The sequence below is a fragment of the Scyliorhinus canicula genome, chromosome 18 (assembly GCF_902713615.1).
Source record: "Scyliorhinus canicula chromosome 18, sScyCan1.1, whole genome shotgun sequence".
Lineage (NCBI taxonomy): Eukaryota > Metazoa > Chordata > Chondrichthyes > Carcharhiniformes > Scyliorhinidae > Scyliorhinus > Scyliorhinus canicula.
This window is the reverse complement of record NC_052163.1, coordinates 67,789,956-67,808,119: the sequence shown is the minus strand read 5'-3', so window position 1 is coordinate 67,808,119 and position 18,164 is coordinate 67,789,956. Positions and strand designations below refer to the sequence as shown.

General features: G+C 51.8%; 1 protein-coding gene across 2 annotated transcripts in view; it reads right to left on the bottom strand.

The window, feature by feature from the left end:
* LOC119953431 (WW domain-binding protein 2-like) overlaps positions 1-18,164 on the bottom strand; it is a 180,227-nt gene that overhangs the window by 75,860 nt on the left and 86,203 nt on the right. For both annotated transcript variants that reach the window (XM_038777707.1, XM_038777708.1), the window contains exon 5: positions 17,983-18,102. In XM_038777707.1, coding sequence (XP_038633635.1) covers positions 17,983-18,102 — 120 coding nt within the window. The remainder of the gene's footprint in view (positions 1-17,982; positions 18,103-18,164) is intronic.

The window sequence follows — 18,164 nt, the reverse complement described above, 5'->3', positions numbered from 1 at the left end:
GGGGGATACCGGGTTGCTGCTGGAATGGCCAAGAAGGAGCTGGAGCGTGCAGAGGGGGTCGGGATGGGGGTCTGTCGCTGTGGGGAATGGGCTGTACGCGGGCACGTGGCGGATTACGGAAGGGTGATGGCTAGTCGACGGGGGAGGGGGGCAGGTGGCCCTCCGATCCGGCTGATCACCTGGAATGTGAGGGGACTGAATGGCCGGTCAAACGGTCCGGCGTGTTCGCGCACCTGAGGGGGCTGAAGGCGGATGTGGCCATGCTTCAGGAGACGCACCTGAAGGTGGCAGATCAGGTTAGGTTGAGGAAGGGGTGGGTGGGCCAAGTGTTTCATTCGGGGGTGGATGCAAAAAACCGGGGGGGGGGGGGGGGGGGGGTGGCGATCCTGGTGGGGAAGAGGGTGTCCTTTGAGACGTCGAGTGTGGTGGGAGACAACGACGGGAGGTACGTGATGGTGAGCGGCAAGGGGAGCGGGTGGTGCTGGTCAATGTATATGCCCCGAATTGGGATGATGCGGGTTTCATGCGGCGCATGTTGGGCCAGATTCCAGATTTGGAGGCAGGGGGGCCTGATAATGGGGCGGGGGGAATCTCAACACGGTGCTGGATCCGCCACTGGATTGATCCAGTTCCAGGACGGGTAGGAGGCCTGCGGCGGCTTAGGTGTTGAGGGGGTTTATGGACCAGATGGGAGGGGTGGATCCATGGAGGTTCGCGAGGCCTAGGGAATTTTCATACTTCTCCCATGTGCATAAGGCCTACTCCCGGATCGATTTTTTCGTTTTGAGTAGGGCGCTGATTGTGAGGGTAGTAGACGCTGAGTACTCGGCGATAGCCATTTCGGACCATGCCCCGCATTGGGTGGACCTCGAGCTGGGAGAGGAGTGGGACCAGCGCCCACTGTGGCACTTGGAGGTGGGGCTGCTGGCAGACGAGGTGGTGAGGGGGCAGGTTCGAGGATGTATCGAGAGGTATCTAGAGGCCAACAATAATGGGGAGGTCTGAGTGGGGACGGTCTGGGAGGCGCTGAAGGCGGTGGTTCGGGGGGAGTTGATCTCCATTCAGGCCCACAGGGAGAGAGGGGAGGAGAGAAAGTGAGAGATTGGTGGGGGAGATGGTGAGGGTGGACAGGAGGTACGCGGAGGCACCGGAGGAGGGATTCCTGAGGGAGCGGCGCAGCCTTCGGGCTGAGTTTGACTTGTTGACCACCAGAAAGGCGGAGGCTCAATGGAGAAAGGCTCAGGGTGCGGTGGACGAGGATGGGGAGAAGGCGAGCAGGATGCTAGCACACCAGCTCCGTAAGCGGGATGCGGCCAGGGAGATTGGTGTTCAGGATCGGGGAGGAAATGTGGTGCGGAGGGGGGTAGACATTAATGGGGTCTTCAGGGACCTTTATGAGAGACTATATCGGTCCGAACCTCCGGCAGAGGAGGGGGGATGGGGCGCTTTTTGGACTGGCTGTGATTTCCGAGGGTGGCGGAGGGACGGGTGGAGGGTCTGGGGGCGCCAGTTGAGCTTGAGGAGCTGGTCAAAGGGATAGGGAGCATGCAGTCGGGGAAGGCGCCGGGGCCAGATGGGTTCCCGATTGAATTTTACAAGACGTATGTGTGGTGAATCATAATAGCATAATTCACACTGTTATCACACATGTTGTACCATGTCTCTGTAAGCTCGGCACACGAGCAGTTGCGTGGCTTTGCCCCTTGGGGGAGGTGTACTGGGAATGTACGGAAGTTTGTACTGGGCTCCACCCTTGGCTCTGCCCATGACTCCTGCCCCCCCCCCCCCCCCCCCACTGGTTGTATAAAGCTTGGCAGTCGGAGCCTGCCTGCCAGTTCATCCAGAGTTCATCACGTCACAGGCCGGCTCTGTTGTAAGACGATTAAAACCACTGTTCACTTCTAACTACGTATCGCGTGAATTGATGGTCTCATCAATTTAATCCTCTTAAAAAACAGTAAGGAACGACTATGGAATCAGCTCTCAAGCCTGATCGACTGGAACTTGACCCACATGATGCAGAGGCGAAAGAAATCTTTTCATATTGGCTCCGATGTTTTAAGGCCTACCGAAACGACGGAGGAGCAGAAACTCAGCCTACTGCGCGCAAGGGTGCTCAGTTAAATTGTACCGGCTCAAATACAGAGGCCCTGGCCCTACTCGACAAAATGTACGTGAGGCCCGTCAATGAGGTCTACTCGCCGCCAGCGCCCCACAGATTCGCTAGAAGAATTTCTAAGAGACTTAAAAGCCTTATCCATGGACTGTAATTACCAGGCAGTAAATGCTGCTGAGAACTTGCTGTCCGCGATGTCTTTGTTGCAGGCCTTAGATCGAATTACGTGCGCCAGCGACTGCTGGAGAAAGGGGCTCAAAATTTAGAAGATACTGTTGAACTCGCTACAACTATGGAGGTCTTGTTTCATAGTCTCACTTCATTTCCTGCGGACTCCGCGACCCCGTCATGGGCCCCCGACCAGCGACTGCCCCAGGCCTGCGCCGAGTGGCCGCCCAACCACCACGCTGCCCCAGCCTGCCAGTTTCGTGGCCAGTCCCAGCACCCGCGGCAGCACTGCCCAGCCCGCACGACGTGACCTGCAGCAGCTGCGGGCAAAAAGGTCACTACGCCAGAGTGCGTCTGGCAAGGAAGGCCCCAACCCCTAACCCTCCCGCAGCACAAAGCAACTGCTCTCCGCACTCGCAGGCCCGTAGGCCCCGGAACGCTGCGGCCTATACCCCGACTCCGCCCCCGCCCGCCACGTGCGATACATGGGGGCCGCCATCCTGGCGGACCCCCACCACGCGGCTGACCACGTGCGACTCATGGGTGCCGCCATCTTGGACGCCATCTTACTCGCCGCCCGCCACGTGCGATCCACGAGCGGCCATGTTGGGCTCCATCCTCTCCAAACTCAGAAAATTTGATTGAAGACTGCGACCTCAGCGGGCACTCATCACGGGGCTACCCCAGCGCAGCCGACCAAGCCGCCGACTACCCGCAACTCCACGCAGTCACATTGGACCAATCGCGGCCCAAAAATCTCCACAACTCTATGACGACGGTACAGTACACCGTGCCTTTTCGACTCCGGGAGCACCGAGAGCTTCGTACACCCAGATCAGCAAGACGCTGTTCGCTCCCTGTTTTTCTTGCACGGCCAGCTATTTCCCTCGCTTCGGGTTCCCACATCCAAGGACGCACCATCGCAACTCTAACGATCCAAGGCGCTAGTTACTCTAATTTTCAACTATACGTCCTGCCCGAACTCTGCTCCCCACTCTTACTGGGACTCGATTTTCAGTGCAATCTCAAGAGTCTCACCCTCAGCTTCGGCAGATCTCTACCCCCACTCACTATCTGCAGCCTAGCCACGCTGCGAATCCACCCCCCCCCCCCCCTCCTCCTCTCTTTGCCAATCTCACTCCGGACTGTAAACCCGTAGCCACTCGCAGCAGGCGGTACAGCCTACAGGACACGGTGTTCATTCGAACCGACGTCCAGAGGCTCTTATGTGAGGGGATCATAGAGGCCAATAACAGTCCCTGGTTAGCTCAGGTGGTGGTCGTCAAGACCGGGGAAAAATTCCGCATGGCCGTAGACTATAGTCAGATTATTAATCGGTTTACGCTCCTCGACGCGTACCCCTTCCCCAGGATTGCAGACATGGTGAATCAGATAGCCCAGTATCGGATTTTCTCCACGGTGGATCTGAAGTCTGCACACCACCAGCTCCCAATCCGCCCGGAGGACCGCCACTTCACGGCGTTCGAGGCCGATGGCAGCCTCTTCCACTTCCTCCGGGTTCCCTTTGGCGTCAAAAATGGGATCTCGGTGTTCCAACGAGCAATGGACCGAATGGTGGACCAGTACGGGCTGCGGACCACGTTTCCGTACTTGGATAACGTCACCATCTGCGGCTATGACCAGCAGGACCACAATGCCAACCTCAATCGATTTCTCCAGACGGCCCAGAAGCTTAATCTCACGTACAACAAGGAGAAGTGCGTTTTCCGCACAACCAGACTAGCCATCCACGGCTATGTCGTGGAAAACGGAGTCCTGGGCCCCGACCCGGACCGTATGCACCCCCTCTTAGAACTCCCTCTCCCTCATTGTCCCAGGGCCCTCAAACGGTGCCTGGGGTTCTTTTCATATTATGCCCAGTGGGTCCCTCAATATGCGGACAAAGCCTACCCACTCTTTAAGGCCACACTTTTTCCCCTGTCAGCTGAGGCCCGTCAGGCCTTCAACTGCATCAAGGAGGACATCGCCAAAGCGGCCATGCGGGCGGTGGATGAATCCGTCCCTTTCCAGGTCGAGAGCGATGCCTCAGAGGTAGCTCTTGCAGCCACATTAAATCAGGCAGGGAGACCAGTCGCATTTTTCTCCCGAACCCTCTCCGCTTCGGAACTTCGACACTCCTCGGTCAAAAAGGAAGCACAAGCCATTGTGGAGGCTATTCGTCACTGGAGGCACTACCTCGCAGGTAGAAGGTTCACCCTCATCACCGACCAAAGATCGGTTGCCTTTATGTTTGACAACTCGCAAAGGGGCAAAATTAACAATGATAAAATTCTGAAGTGGAGGATCGAGCTCTCCACCTACAAATACGATATTATGTATCGACCGGGGAAGCTCAACGAGCCCCCAGATGCCCTGTCCCGCGGCACGTGCGCCAGCACGCAGAGAGACCGCTTAAAAGCCATCCACATTCACCTCTGCCACCCAGGGGTCACCCTGCTCGCCCAATACATTAAAGCCCAAATTCTGCCTTTCTCCACCGAGGAGGTAAAAGCCGTCACCAGGGACTGCCCGATCTGCGCGGAGTTCAAACCGCACTTCTACAGACCAGACAGGGCCCACCTGGTAAAGGCTTCTAGGCCCTTTGAACGTCTCGCTATCGATTCCAAAGGGCCACTCCTCTCGATTAACCGGAATGTGTACTTCCTAAATGTTATCGACGAGTTCTCCCGATTCCCTTTTGCTATCCCGTGCCCCGACATGACCTCCCACACAGTCATCAGGGCCCTGCATAGTATCTTCACCCTGTTTGGTTTCCCCAGCTATGTACACAGCGACCGGGGTTCGTCCTTCATGAGCGACAAGCTGCGTCAGCATCTGCTCGACAAGGGCCTCGAGCAGGACTACCAGCTACAACCCCAGGGGGAACGGGCAGGTGGAGAGGGAGAATGAGACGGTCTGGAAGACCGACCTACTGACCCTCCGGTCCAGTAATCTCCCGATCTCCCATTGGCAAGAAGTCCTCCCAGACGCGCTCCACGCTATTAGGTCCCTCTTGTGAACCGCAACCAATCAGACCCCTCATGAGCGGCTCTTGACCTTTTCCAGGCGTACTGCCACGGGGGTTTCGCTCCCGGCATGGTTGAAGACACCGGGCCCAGTGCACCTCAGGAAGCACGTCAGGGCCCACAAAACTGACCCGCTTGTGGAAAAAGTGCTCCTACTACACTCAAACCCCCAATACGCCTTCATAGAGTACCATGGCGGCCGTCAGGACACCGTATCCCTCCGGGACCTAGCGCCTGCAGGATCAAACCCCACCACTACCACCGCCGAGGTACCCCTCACACTACATCCCACCCAGCTCGCAGGGCCCCACGCCCCGCGCCTACCAGTTCGCTACACATGTTCCGCGCGCCCGCAAGCTCCCAGCGCCCCCACTCTCCAGTCGAACCAGACGGGTACGAAGCTCAGACAGAATCACCCCCGGAACCGCCATCGTACCCCAACCTACCGTGATCATCCAGCCACCAGAAGAGGCTGCAACCCCGGTGTTCCGCCGATCACAATGGACAACTCGACCACCGGACAGGCTCAATCTATAAACCATCACCCCCGCCGGACTTTATTTTTTTTTTTTTTTTTACAGGGGGTGGATGTGGTGAATCATAATACCATAATTCACACTGTTATCAGACATGTTGTACCATGTCTCTGTAAGCTTGGCACACGAGCAGTTGCGCGGCTCTGCCCCTAGGGGGAGGTGTACTGGGAATGTACGGAAGTTTGTATTGGGCTCCACCCTTGGCTCCGTCCATGACTCTTCCCCCCCCACTGGTTGTATAAAGCTTGGCAGTCGGAGCCTGCCTGCCGGTTCATCTAGAGTTCATCTCATCACAGGCAGGCTCTGTTGTAAGACGATTAAAACCACTGTTCACTTCTAACCATGTGTCGCGTGAATTGATGGTCTCATCAGTATGAAGACATGCTGGTTAGGACCTTCAACGAGGCAAGGGAGGGGGTGCTTTGCCTTGACAATGTCTCGGACGCTGATCTCCTTGATTCTTAAGCGAGACAAGGATCCCCTGCAGTGTGGGTCATACAGGCCGATCTCGCTCTTGAATGTGGACGCCAAGTTGTTGGCAAAGATCTTAGCCACGAGGATAGAGAACTGTGTGCCACAGGTTATCCACGAGGATCAAATGGGGTTTGTGAAGGGGAGGCAGCTGAACACTAATATACGGAGGCTCTTGAACGTTATAATGATGCCAGCGGTAGAAGGAGAGGCGGAGATAGTGGTGGCGCTAGATGCGGAGAAGGCCTTTGATAGGGTCGAGTGGGGGTACTTGTGGGAGGTGCTGGAAAGGTTCGGGTTTGGGGAGGGGTTTGTCAGTTGGGTGACGCTGTTGCATGAGGCCCCGATGGCGAGTGTGGCCACGAATAAGAGGTCATAGTATTTTCGATTATATTGAGTGACGAGGCAGGGGTGTCCCCTGTCCCCCCTGCTTTTTGCGCTGGCAATTGAACCCATGGCTATGGCGTTGAGGGAGTCTGGGGATTGGAGGGGGCTGGTCCGGGGCGGGAAAGAGCACCGAGTGTCGCTCTACGCGGACGACCTTTTGTTGTATGTGGCGGACCCGGTGGAGGGAATGCCGGTGGTGATGGGGATTCTCCGGGAATTTGGGGATTTCTCAGGGTACAAGCTTAACTTTGGGAAAAACGAGCTGTTTGTGGTACACCCAGGGGACCAGGAGGGGGGGATTGGGAGGCTCCCACTGAAAAGGGCGGGGAGGAGCTTCAGGTACTTGGGGGTTCAGGTGGCCAGGAGCTGGGGAGGCCTTGCATAAGCTTAACCCCAAGGCTGGTGGAGCAAATGGGAGCTAGGATGGAAGCTCAGAGCGAGAACAAACAGAGTTGTTATCTCTGGGTTGTTGCCCGTGCCACGTGATAGTGAGATGAGAAATAGGGAGAGAGAGCAATTAAACACGTGGCTACAGGGATGGTGCAGGCGGGAGGGATTCAGATTTCTGGATAACTGGGGCTCTTTCTGGGGAAGGTGGGACCTCTATAGACAGGATGGTCTACATCTGAACCTGAGGGGCACCAATATCCTGGGGGGGAGATTTGTTAGTGCTCTTTGGGGGGGTTTAAACTAATTCAGCAGGGGCATGGGAACCTGGATTGTAGTTTTGGGGTACGGGAGATTGAGAGTATAGAGATCAAGAGCACAGATTTGACTTCGCAAGAGGGTGCCAGTGTTCAGGTAGGTGGTTTGAAGTGTGTCTACTTCAATGCCAGGAGTATACGAAATAAGGTAGGGGAACTGGCAGCATGGGTTGGTACCTGGGACTTCGATGTTGTGGCCATTTCAGAGACATGGATAGAGCAGGGACAGGAATGGTTGTTGCAGGTTCCGGGGTTTAGGTGTTTTAGTAAGCTCAGAGAAGGGGCAAAAGGGGGGAGGTGTGGCGCTGCTAGTCAAGGACAGTATTACGGTGGCGGAAAGGATGCTAGATGGGGACTCTTCTTCTGAGGTAGTATGGGCTGAGGTTAGAAACAGGAAAGGAGAGGTCACCCTGTTGGGATTTTCTATAGGCCACCTAATAGTTCTAGGGATGTAGAGGAAAGGATGGCGAAGATGATTCTGGAAAAAGCGAAAGTAACAGGGTAGTTGTTATGGGAGACTTTAACTTTCCAAATCTTGACTGAAAAGATATAGTTCGAGTACATTAGATGGGTCGTTCTTTGTACAATGTGTGCAGGAGGGTTTCCTGACACAATATGTTGACAGGCCAACAAGAGGCGAGGCCACATTGGATTTGGTTTTGGGTAATGAACCAGGCCAGGTGTTAGATCTGGAGGTAGGTGAGCACTTTGGAAACAGTGACCACAATTCGGTGACCCTTACGTTAGTGATGGAAAGGGATAAGTATACCCCGCAGGGCAAGAGTTATAGCTGGGGGAAGGGCAATTATGATGCCATTAGACATGACTTAGGATGTGTTGGTTGGAGAAGTAGGCTGCAAGGGATGGGCACACTGAATATGTGGAGCTTGTTCAAGGAACAGCTATTGCATGTTCTTGATAAGTACGTACCAGTCAGGCAGGGAGGAAGGGGTCGAGCGAGGGAACCGTGGTTTACCAAAGAAGTGGAATCTCTTGTAAGAGGAAGAAGGAGGCCTATGTGAAGATGAGGCATGAAGTTTCAGTTGGGGCGCTTGATAGTTACAAGGAAGCGAGAAGGATCTAAAGAGAGAGCTGAGACGAGCAAGGAGGGGACATGAGAAGTCTTTGGCAGGTAGGATCAAGGAAAACCCAAAAGCTTTCTATAGGTATGTCAGGAATAAAAGAATGAGTTTAAGAGATGGGACATGCTGCCGCTCTCTCTGGCGGGTACCAACCTCTGTGGGTATTATTGGGCTGCCAACGCAGCGATGGTGCGTAAGTGGGTAATGGACAGGGAGGGGGCAGCATGGAAGAGGATGGAGATGGCATCCTGTGTGGGCACGAGCCTGGAAGCGCTGATAACGGCGCCACTGCCGCTCCCTCCAACGGGGTATACCACGAGCCCGGTGGTGGAAGCTACCCTCAAGATTTGGGGGCAATGGAGGCGGCACAGGGGGGAGGTGGGGGCCTCGATGGGGTCCCCGATACGGTTCGTTCCGGGGAGAATTGATGGCGGGTTCCTGAGTTGGCACAGGGCAGGTGTCAGGAGGCTGGGGGACCTGTTCAAAGATGGGAAGTTCGCGAGCCTGGGTGAGCTGGGAGGGAAGTTTGGGCTCCCCCCCGGGGAACACCTTTAGGTACATGCAGGTAAGGCCGTTTGTCAGGCGGCAGGTAGCGGGGTTCCCCCTGCCGCTGCCGCGTGGGGTCCAGGACAGGGTGCTCTCAGGGGTGTGGGTTGGAGACGGGAGGATCTCGGAAGCGTACTAGGTGATGCAGGAGGTAGACGAGGCCTCGGTGGAGGAGTTGAAAGGTAAATGAGAGGAGGAGCTGGGTGAGGAGATTGAGGAGGGGACGTGGGCGGATGCCCTGGAAAGGGTGAACTCCTTCTCTTCTTGTGCGAGGCTTAGCCTCATACAGTTTAAGGTGCTGCATAGGGCTTATATGACCGGGACAAGGATGAGCCGGTTTTTTGGGAGCGAGGACAGGTGTATTAGGTGCTCTGGGGGCCCAGCAAACCATATCCACATGTTCTGGGCATGCCCAGCGCTAGGGGAATTTTGGAAGGGTGTAGCAAGGACAGTATCGAGGGTGGTAGGATCCAGGGTCAATCCAGGCTGGGGACTCACAATATTTGGGGTAGCAGTGGAGCCGGGAGTGCAGGAGGCGAAAGAGGCCAGTGTTCTGGCCTTGGCGTCCCTCGTAGCCCGGCGGAGGATTCTTCTTCAGTGGAAGGATGAGAGGCCCCGAAGTGTGGAGGCCTGGGTCAACGATATGGCGGGGTTTATTAAATTGGAGAGGGTGAAATTTGCCCTAAGGGGGGTCAGTGCAGGGGTTTTTCAGGAGATGGAGATGGCAACCATTCCTAGATCTCCTGGCAGAACAGTAAAATCAAAAAGGTCAGCAGCAGTCGCAACCGGGGGAGGGGTTCTCACTTTGTTTTTGTTTCGGGTTGAATCTTTGCCAACGACGGGCGTTTATTTATATTTCTCTTTTGTATATACGGGGGGGGGGGGGTTGTTCTTTTTGTTCTTAGAATTTTCTGTTACTGTTTTCTTTTTTGTGAAAGTGAAAATTTGAATTAAAATTGATTTTAAAAAAAGATAGATAAGGATCCGACAGAGTGTGGGTCGGATGGGCCCATATCACTTTTAAACGTGGACGCAAAGGTATTGATGATGGTACTGGCAGGTAGGCTAGAGGAGTGCCTCCCAAAGGTGATAGGTGAAGATCAGACGGTGTGAGAGGGAGGCACCTCTTTTCGAACATTAGGAGGGTATTGAACGTGGTTATTTTCCCGGCGGAGGGGAAGGAAACAGAGGTGGTTCTGGCATTGGACGCTGAGAAAACGTTTGACCGGGTAGAATTTTTGATGGCAGTTCCAGAGCGTTTTGGAATTGGACCCAGATTTGTGGACTGAGTAAAGCTATTATATAAGGAGCCGAGGGCCAGCGTTCACACAAATAACATCAGCTCAGAATAATTTCCTCTCCACCATGGGAATAGGCAGGGATGTCCTATGTTCTCCCTGCAGTTTGCACTTGTGATTGGCCATCGCATTAAGACGTTTGGGGGTATGGAAAGGGATAGTGCTGGGGGGAATAGAGCAAAGGGTGTCCTTGTATGCCGATGACTTGTTATTATACGTGTCGGAACCAAGTGTGTCAATAGGGGGAATACTGGAGCTGCTTTGGGTGTTTGGGTCTTTCTCAGGGTACAAATTAAATCTCGACAAGAGTGAATATTTTGTGGTGTCTCGGCCAGGGGTGGGGGGGCTTCTATTCCGTAGGGCAGGGACTCACTTTAGATACCTGCGGGTGCAGGTTGCCCAGGAGTGGGGGGGGGGGGGGGGGGCTCCGCAGGTACAACATTTCTAGTTTGGTGGGGAGGGTGAAAGTTGATCTGGCAAGGTGGGATGGTCTCCCTCTGTCATTGGCAAGTCGGGTACAGAAGGTGAAAATGAATGTGCTAGTGCGATTCCTGTTTATTTTTCAATGCCTGCTGATTTTACTGCCAAAGTCATTTTTTATTTTTATTTTTTTAAAGAGAGACTGAAGGGATGTTTACCTCGTTCATACGGGGAGAGAAGGTGGCCAGAATTAGAAAGGTGCTACTACACCGGAGCGGCCGAATTGCGCTCTATGAAGGTGAGTGAACTGATATATTTGGGCAGCGGCTAAACCCGAGACACTACATGTGTAGTGTCTCCCACCCTCCCTCCTCCTCCTACCAATAAAAAAGACTGTTGATAAGGAGCAGCGGACTTCAGATTCTCGGCGGGAGCAGTGGTGAGGGGTCGTTGGGAAGGTAAGTTTACCTCTTTAAAACTTTAAAAACTTACCTGGAAGGGTGACATCACAGCAAAGCAGTGACCTGATTGCCTGGCAAGGAAAGTGCTCCAATTAGTAGCAGCTGGGAGAAATTTAACTCTTCCTGTGTTGGTGAGTATTGTGATTGGTAAGTAAAGTCTTTTTTTATTCCTGTCACTTATTAATTATTTAATAGTATAGTTTGTAGTCAGTTAAGGTGAAGGATAAAAATGGCAGGAGATCCCAGACCCGTGTTATGCTCCTCGTGCTCAATGTGGGAGTTCAGGGACGCGTCCGATGCCCCTGACTTCTTCATGTGCGCAAAGTGTGTCCAGCTGAAGCGCCTGTTAGACTGCATGATGGCTCTGGAGCTGCGGGTGGACTCACTTTGGAGCATCCGCGATGCTGAGGAGGTCGTAAATAGCACGTTCAGTGAGTTGGTCACACCGCAGGTTAGGATTGCTGAGGGAGATAGGGAATGGGTGACCAAAAGGCAGAGAAAGAGCAGGAAGGCAGTGCAGGTGTCCCCTGCGGTCATCTCCCTCCAAAACAAGTATACCGTTTTGGATACTGTTGGGGGGGATGACTCACCAGGGGAAGGCAGTAGTAGCCAGGCTCATGGCACCGTGGCTGGCTCTGCTGCACAGAAGGACGGGGAAAAGACTGGCAGGGCTATAGTCATAGGGGATTCAATTGTAAGGAGAGTAGACAGGCGTTTCTGTGGTCGAAAACGAGACTCCCGAATGGTATGTTGCCTCCCGGGTGCTCGGGTCAGGGATGTCTCCTATCGGCTGCAGGACATGCTGAAGGTGGAGGGTGAACAGCCAGTTGTCGTGGTGCATATAGGCACCAACGATATAGGTAAAAAATGGGATGCGGTCCTACAATCAAAATTTAGGGAGTTAGGAGATAAGTTATAAAGTAGGACCTCAAAGGTAGTAACCTCAGGATTGCTACCAGTGCCACGGGACAGTCAGAGTAGAAACTCAAGAATAGCCAGAATGAATACGTGGCTTGAGAGATGGTGCAGGAGGGAGGGGTTCTGATTTTTGGGACATTGGAACGGTTCTGGGGGCGGTGGGACCATTACAAACCGGATGGTCTACACCTGGGCAGGACTGGAACCAATGTCTTAGGGGGTGCTTTTGCTAACACTGTTGGGGAGGTTGGGGATGGGAACCAGATTAGGAAGTTAGAGGTCAGTAAAGAAGCAGCAACTAAAGCCAGTAAGGTACAATATAATAAACTCAATGTGACTAGGGGGAAGAGTAGACAAGGAAGACTGGATGAACGCAAAGGGACAGGTGGTCTGAGGTGCATTTGTTTTAATGCGAGAAGTGTAGCAGGTAAGGCAGATGAAGTTAGGGCTTGGATCAGTACCTGGGAATATGATGTTATTGGTATTACTGAGACTTGGTTGAGGGAAGGGCAGGACTGGCAACTGAATATCCCAGGGTATAGATCAGGGGTGGGCAAACTACGGCCCGTGGGCCGCATGCGGCCCGACAAAGGTTTTTATGCGGCCCGCCAATGAGGTGCCCGGAATCATAACCGGCATTTTTGAAAAGCCGCTGAAGTAAATGCGCTTATTCAATAAGCGCATTTACTTCAGCGGCTTTTCAAAAATGCCGGTTATGATTCCGGGCACCTCATTGGCGGGCCGCATAAAAACGCGCGTAGTGGGGTGGATGAGTGGGGCTGTCTCATTGGTCGATTTAGTTGGGTGTGCGACCAATAGGAGTCCAGGTTACAAACAATAAGCCTTATTATTGTTTGTAACCTGGACTCCTATTGGTCGCACACCCAACTAAACCGACCAATAAGGCAGCCCCACTCATCCACCCCACTACGCGCGTTTTTATCGTTGACTCGGCTAGGCTGTGCTTCTGTCAGTGTTAAGGATCAGCACAAGCAACTTGACACCAGATTTCAACAAACTGGTAAATGACTGCAGTCAGATGCATCATTCTCATTGACATTGTTCTGTTACTTACTGAGTTACTTGGTTTTTCAAATAAATGTGCTTTTTTTTTTCTTTAAAGACCTTTTATTTTGACTATTTAAAATATTAATAATTTTACTTAAATACTATGCGGCCCTTTAAAATTGTGAATTTCTGAATGTGGCCCTTGAACGGAAAAGTTTGCCCACCCCTGGTATAGATGCTTCAGGAGGGATAGAGAGGGAGGTAGAAGGGGGGGAGGAGTTGCATTACTCGTCAGAGATGATATCACAGCTGTGATTAAGGAGGGCACGATGGAAGATTCGAGCACTGAGGCAATATGGGTGGAGCTAAGAAATAGGAAGGGTGCAGTAACATTGTTGGGACTTTACTACAGGCCTCCCAAAAGCGAGCATGAAGTAGAGGTACAAATATGCAGACAGATTATAGAAAAATGTCAGAGCAAAAGGGTGGTTGTGATGGGAGATTTTAACTTCCCCAACATTGAATGGGATTCGTGCAGTGTTGGAGGTGTAGATGGAGCAGAGTTTATAAGGAGCATCCAGGAGAGTTTTTTAGAGCAGTATGTAAATATTCCAACTCGGGAAGGGGCCATACTGGACCTGGTATTGGGGAATGATCCCGGCCAGGTGGTTGATGTTTCAGTCGGTGATTACTTTGGGAATAGCGATCACAATTCCGTAAGTTTTAGAATACTCATGAACAAGGACAAGAGTGGTCCGAAAGGAAGAGTGCTAAATTGGGGAAAGGCAGAGTATAACAAAATTCGGCAGGAGCTAGGGAATGTGGATTGGGAGCAGCTGTTTAAGGGTAAATCCACATTTGAAATGTGGGAGTCTTTTAAGGAAAGGTTGATTAGAGTACAGGACAGACATGTCCCTGTGAAAATGAGAGATAGAAATGGCAAGATTAGGGAACCATGGATGACGGGTGAAATTGTGAGACTAGCTAAGATGAAAAAGGAAGCATTCATAAGATCGAGGCAACTCAAAACTGATGAAGCTTTGGAGGAATATCGGGAAAGTAGGACGAATCTCAAACGCGCAATAAAGAGGGCTAAAAGGGGTCATGAAATATCTTTGGCTAACAGGGTTAAGGAAAATCCCAAAGCCTTTTATTCGTATGTAAGGAGTAAGAGGGTAACTAGAGAAAGGATTGGCCCACTCAAAGACAAAAGAGGGAATTTATGGGTGGACTCAGAGGAAACGGGTGAGATTCTTAATGAGTACTTTGCATCGGTATTCACAAAGGAGAGGGACAAGACGGATGTTGAGGCTAGGGATGGATGTTTAAATACTCTAGGTCAAGTTGTCATACGGAAGGGGGAAATTTTGGATATTCTAAAAGACATTAAGGTGGACAAGTGCCCAGGACCAGATGGGATCTATCCCAGGTTACTGAGGGAAGCAAGGGTTGAAATAGCTGGGGCCTTAACAGATATCTTTGCAGCATCCTTGAGCATGGGTGAGGTCCCGGAGGACTGGAGAATTGCTAATGTTGTCCCTTTGTTTAAGAAAGGTAGCAGGGAAAATCCAGGGAATTATGGACCTGTGAGCTTGACGTCAGTGGTAGGCAAACTGTTGGAGAAGATACTGAGGGATAGGATCTATTCACATATTGAAGAAAATAGACTTATCAGAATAGGCAGCATGGTTTTGTGCAGGGAAGGTCATGCCTTACAAACCTAATAGAATTCTTTGAGGAAGTGACAAAGTTAATTGATGAGGGAAGGGCTGTAGATGTCATATACATGGACTTTAGTAAGGCGTTTGATAAGGTTTCCCATGGCAGGTTGATGGAAAAAGTGAAGTTGTATGGGGTTCAGGGTGTACGAGCTAGATGGATAAAGAACTGGCTGGGCAACAGGAGACAGAGAGTAGTGGTGGGAGTGTCTCAAAATGGAGAAAGGTGACTAGTGGTGTTCCACAGGGATCCGTGCTCGGACCACTGTTGTTTGTGATCTACATAAATGACCTGGAGGAAGGTATAGGTGGTATGATTAGCAAGTTTGCAGATGATACAAAGATTGGTGGAGTTGCAGATAGCGAGGAGGACTGTCAGAGAATACAACAAAATATAGATAGATTGGAGAGTTGGGCAGAGAAATGGCAGATGGAGTTCAATCCAGGCAAATGCGAGGTGATGCATTTTGGAAGATCAAATTCAAGAACGGACTATATGGTCAATGGAAGGGTCCTGGGGAAAATGATGTACAGAGAGATCTGGGAGTTCAGGTCCATTGTACCCTGAAGGTGGCAACGCAGGTTTATAGAGTGGTCAAGAAAGCATACAGCATGCTTGCCTTCATCGGACGGGGTATTGAGTACAAGAGTCGGCAGGTCATGTTACAGTTGTATAGGACTTTGGTTAGGCCACATTTGGAATACTGCGTGCAGTTCTGGTCGCCACAGCACCAGAAGGATGTGGATGCTTTGGAGAGGGTGCAGAGGAGATTCACCAGGATGTTGCCTGGTGTGGAGGGGGCTAGCTATGAAGAAATGTTGAGTAGATTAGGATTGTTTTCATTGGAAAGATGGAGGTTGAGGGGGGACCTGATTGAGGTCTACAAAATTATGAGAGGTATAGACAGGGTGGATAGCATCAAGCTTTTTCCAAGAGTGGGGGTGTCGGTTACAAGGGGTCACGATTTCAAAGTGAGAGGGGGAAAGTTTAAAGGAGATGTGCGTGGAAAGTTTTTACGCAGAGGGTGGTGGGTGCCTGGAACGCTTTACCAGCAGAGGTGGTAGAGGCGGGCACGATAGCATCATTTAAAATGCATAGAAACAGATATATGAATGGGCGGGGAACAGAGGGAAGTAGATCCTTGGAAAATAGGTGACAGGTTTAGATAAAGGATCTGGATCGGCGCAGGCTGGGAGGGCCGAAGGGCCTGTTCCTGTGCTGTGATTTTCTTTGTTCTACAGAGAGGTGTGGTGAATGTAACTCCGTAATTCACACTGTATTGTATATGCATGAGACCATGCATTTGTAAGCGCAGTTGCGTGCCCGACCACTAGGGGGAGTAGCGCTGGGAATGCTTAGGAGTTTGTACAGGGCTCCACCCTTGGCACCGCCCACGACTCCTCCCCCTGGACTGCTGTATAAATACCAATGCTCAGAACCAGTCGTTCAGTTCATCGAGAGTTCAACGCGGAACAGGCTGGCTCTGTTGTAAGTACATTAAAACCAGTGTTCATATCTTAAAACACGTGTCTAGTGAATTGATGGTTCCATCAAGAGGAAGGCAGGCAGGGGGTTTGGGTCTTCCGAACCCGATGTATTATTACTGGGCGGCGAATGCGGAGAATGTATGGAGCTGGGTCAGAGGGGTTGACTCCCAATGGTCAGAATGGATGAGAGTTTGTGCAGGGGGTCGGGATTGAAGGAGCTAGCGAACAGCGCCGTTCCCGATGGCCCCGAGCAGGTAGTCAGGGAGTCCGGTAATAATAGCTTTGTTGAGAATTTGGAGGGAGTTTCGACAGCACTTCGTGTTTGGGCAGGGTCAAGAGAAATGCCGATTCGGGGGAACCAGAGATTTGAGCCAGGGATGTGGGATGTAAATTTTTGGTGATGGGAGGAGAAAGGAATTAGAACACTAAAAGATTTATTTCTTGGGGGTCGTTTTGCGGGATTGAAGGAGCTGGGAGCAAAGTATGGGCTGGAGCAGGGGGGAAATATTTAGATATATGCAGGTTCGAGACTTTGCCAGAAAGGAGATACAGAGCTTCCCAGTAGAGCCGGCTTCCACACTGCTGAAGGAACTGCTGACAACAAGGGGACTGGAGTAGGGGTAGGATCGCCGGTTTACGGGGCTATTTTGGAGGAGGAGAAGGCACCATTAGAAGGGATCAAGGCAAAGTGGGAGGTAAGAGTTGGGAGAGGCTTTGGAGGAGAGGTTCTGGTGTGAGGTGCTCCGGAGGGTGAACGCCTCCACCTCTTGTGCAAGGTTGGGGCTGATATAGTTGAAGATGGTGTATCGAGCGCACCTTACAAGGGCGAGGGTGAGCCGGCTCTTTGAGGGGGTAGAAGATGTGTGTGAACGTTGCTGGTGAGGCCCCACAAACCACGTTCATATTTTTTGGTCCTGTCCAAAGCTGGAGGATTACTGAAAGGAGGTGTTTAGGGTAATCTCTAAAGTGGTGCACGTGAAACTGGACCCGGGCCCTCGGGTGGCCATATTCAGGGTGTCAGACCAGCCGGGGTTGGAAAAGGGCGCAGAGGCAGATGTTGTAGCCTTCGCTCGTTGATCACCCGAAGGCGGATCCTGTTAGGGTGGAGATCAACCTTTCCACCCTGCGTCCTGGTGAATTCTTAATGCTTGAAAAGGTCAAATTTGAACTAAGGGGAAGGATGGAGGGGTTCTACGATTCATGGGCGTTATTCATTATTCACTTTCGAGAATTGGATCACATTGAACAATGGGGGTTGGGAGGGGGACTGTATCTGTTAATGGTGACTGTGGGTGATTCCTGCTTTTTGTCATTTGTTTATGTTAAATTGCGGGCCAATGTCTGGGGTTTGGTGGAAGGATGGGATCGTTGTTATTGATATGGATATCGATATTACATTCGTCACTGATTATTGTTTATTGTTGGGTTTAAATTTGGGAGAAAATGTGAAAAAGGAGAATAAAAAATATTTTTTTAAAAATCATGTTTGGCATACTTCATCCAACTGAAGGCCTCTGATGGGCCTCAGGGGTGCCCAACACTTGCAAATGTTCATTCAGTTCTCAATCACACCTTAAAATTAGAGCACAGAAAAGTCATATCATAGTGTGATTGGCCTCAGAAAGGGTTACTTACCTTCCCGAGTCCATGGCAGTAGTCCATCACCTCCTGGAAGAGTACGAGGCCCTGGGTAAGGGGGAGGAGCCATATAGTTCACTGTACCCTCTGTGGGAGGATATGCAGGATAACATCCCACTGTAAGAAGGAGTACAATATGCAAGTAATTTAGCAAAAGACAATAACAGACCTCAGGATTG